The sequence below is a fragment of the Pundamilia nyererei genome, unplaced genomic scaffold (assembly GCF_000239375.1).
Source record: "Pundamilia nyererei isolate P.nyererei 1_Seehausen unplaced genomic scaffold, PunNye1.0 scaffold00088, whole genome shotgun sequence".
NCBI lineage: Eukaryota > Metazoa > Chordata > Actinopteri > Cichliformes > Cichlidae > Pundamilia > Pundamilia nyererei.
This window is the reverse complement of record NW_005187489.1, coordinates 2542636-2544559: the sequence shown is the minus strand read 5'-3', so window position 1 is coordinate 2544559 and position 1924 is coordinate 2542636. Positions and strand designations below refer to the sequence as shown.

The 1924-nt window shown below is 44.6% G+C and overlaps 1 protein-coding gene across 1 annotated transcript in view; it reads right to left on the bottom strand.

Annotated features, from left to right (window-relative positions):
• Positions 1-1537: 1537 nt before the first annotated feature.
• rtn4ip1 (reticulon 4 interacting protein 1) overlaps positions 1538-1924 on the bottom strand; it is a 25506-nt gene continuing 25119 nt past the window's right edge. Inside the window, exon 9 of the mRNA XM_005739022.2 lies at positions 1538-1782. Coding sequence (XP_005739079.1) covers positions 1657-1782 — 126 coding nt within the window. The 3' untranslated portion in view covers positions 1538-1656. The remainder of the gene's footprint in view (positions 1783-1924) is intronic.

Here is a 1924-nt window from a genome sequence, read left to right as displayed (position 1 = left end):
GTAGGAGACCTGCTCTACCACCTGAGCTACAGCCACGGTAGCACTACGTACAGCTAGATTCGGGCTTTTAATTCGGTGCTAAATTCTGAATTTCTCGTACTTACCTGCACTTGGGTTCAGTTTGATAATCCGTCCTACTTCTGCTTCTGTTTATAAATCTTTGGGTTTAAGGGTGCGTCTCAAATGTTTTCGGGTCTCTTTGTTCTGCACTTGTTGGCTCTTCTCTTTTTTGCTTCCTCACTTTGTAAAAACTCAGCGTCTCCCATTGAAAGAGCCTTTATCCTCCACCCCTTCCCACCTGCTGGTTCATGTTACAGAGGGAGAGTAGAGCATGTTCAGTTCATTTTAATCATTTTCAATATGAACTTGTTTCCTTGTTAATGCTGACCACTTCCTCCTCTGCGTCCTCAGGTGGTTGAGGACTGTTTCCTGGAGTCCTCGGGCAGCGTGATGATGGCGGGCAGCCGTATCTGCGTTTCTCCCGAGCGAGGCAAAGATAGCCAGCTGTGGAGCATCAGACCGGACGGTGTGGTTCACAGCAACCTCAAACCAGACCTCATCCTGGAGGTCAAAGGTCAGACACCTCTATTTTTACACCTTCAGTTCACGTTACTTTTTTTTCCCTTTGCTGTTCATTTTACGTTGAGCTGATTAAAAAGTGATAACTAATTTTTTAAGAAAACTAAAACGCAAAATTAAAAGTTGACTGAAATAATCTGAGCGCGTGAGCGTCACGTGCTGCAGTGATGACTGAACTCGAGCTGTGTCGTCTGTTTCCAGGTGGGCATCAGTACGATAAAAACCAGGTGATCCTCAACACGTTTGATGAGCGAAAGCTGAACCAGAGGTGGAGTTTGGAGCTGCTGTGACGACTCTCACGGCCTCCTGACGGAGCTCCGTCACGCTGGGCCCTCAGACGCAGCTCAGCCGTGGAGCCCACACCGATGTTCGCTGTCGTGTTTGCTTGGAAAGACGATGCGCTGGATTACGAGCTCACGTTGATGAACAAAATGTTTTTAGCTGACCTTTAACCCAAAGACTGTTTACTTCAGCGAGACCTCTGCCCTGTTTCAATGCTGCACCTTTTCCTGTACGGTACTTCTCTTACACTCCAGAAGCTGTTTGTAGATCAAAGTGATCCGCTGTAAAGTTTTTAATTTTTTTACACACACACACACACACACACACACACACACACACACACACTGTCGTTTGTACAGAACCACTGAGTGTAAAGACCTTGAGTTTAACTCTGCTGCCCTCTGCTGGTTGTAAATGTGAGAATATTGTTACACATTAAAGTAATAATGTGATGTCTTTATTTTAGTGAAGAGTTTCCTTTGAGTCACTGAAAAATAAAAAATAAAAAGCTTTTTTTTAAGCTGACAGCAGTTTTAGTGCTTGTTATTATTATTATTATTATTATTAACCTTTATTTAACCGGGAAAATCCCATTGAGATTAAAAACCTCTTTTTCAAGGGAGACCTGCTCAGATCCTCAGCAAACAGTGGAAAAGAAACAGCCACACAAACCTGATGAAAAGGTAAACAATGTACTTTGGATAGAAAACAAAGTGCAATGTGTCTTTGGTTTTGTGGGCGGAGTCTATAAAAGCATTGACAGCACTCAATAAGAAATGCCCACGATGTGCAGAGCTATACGTCGTCGCCCCCTTTGCTGATCTGGACTACCGTCTTTCCTCGGGCGTGACCCTTCTCCACCTTCTCAAAGGCCTGAGGCACTTGTGAAAAGCTGAAGGTCTCCTCCACCACGGGCCGGATCTGAGAGGGAGGAGACAAATAAGTGAGCAAGTTCTCTTAAAGTGTGTTTCTCCTTATAGTCACAGCTCCTGTTCCAGTGAGGATGTTCACATTAAACGTGGCCAAGTCAGTATATGGCTGTATCCCAATTCAGGGTCTGCAG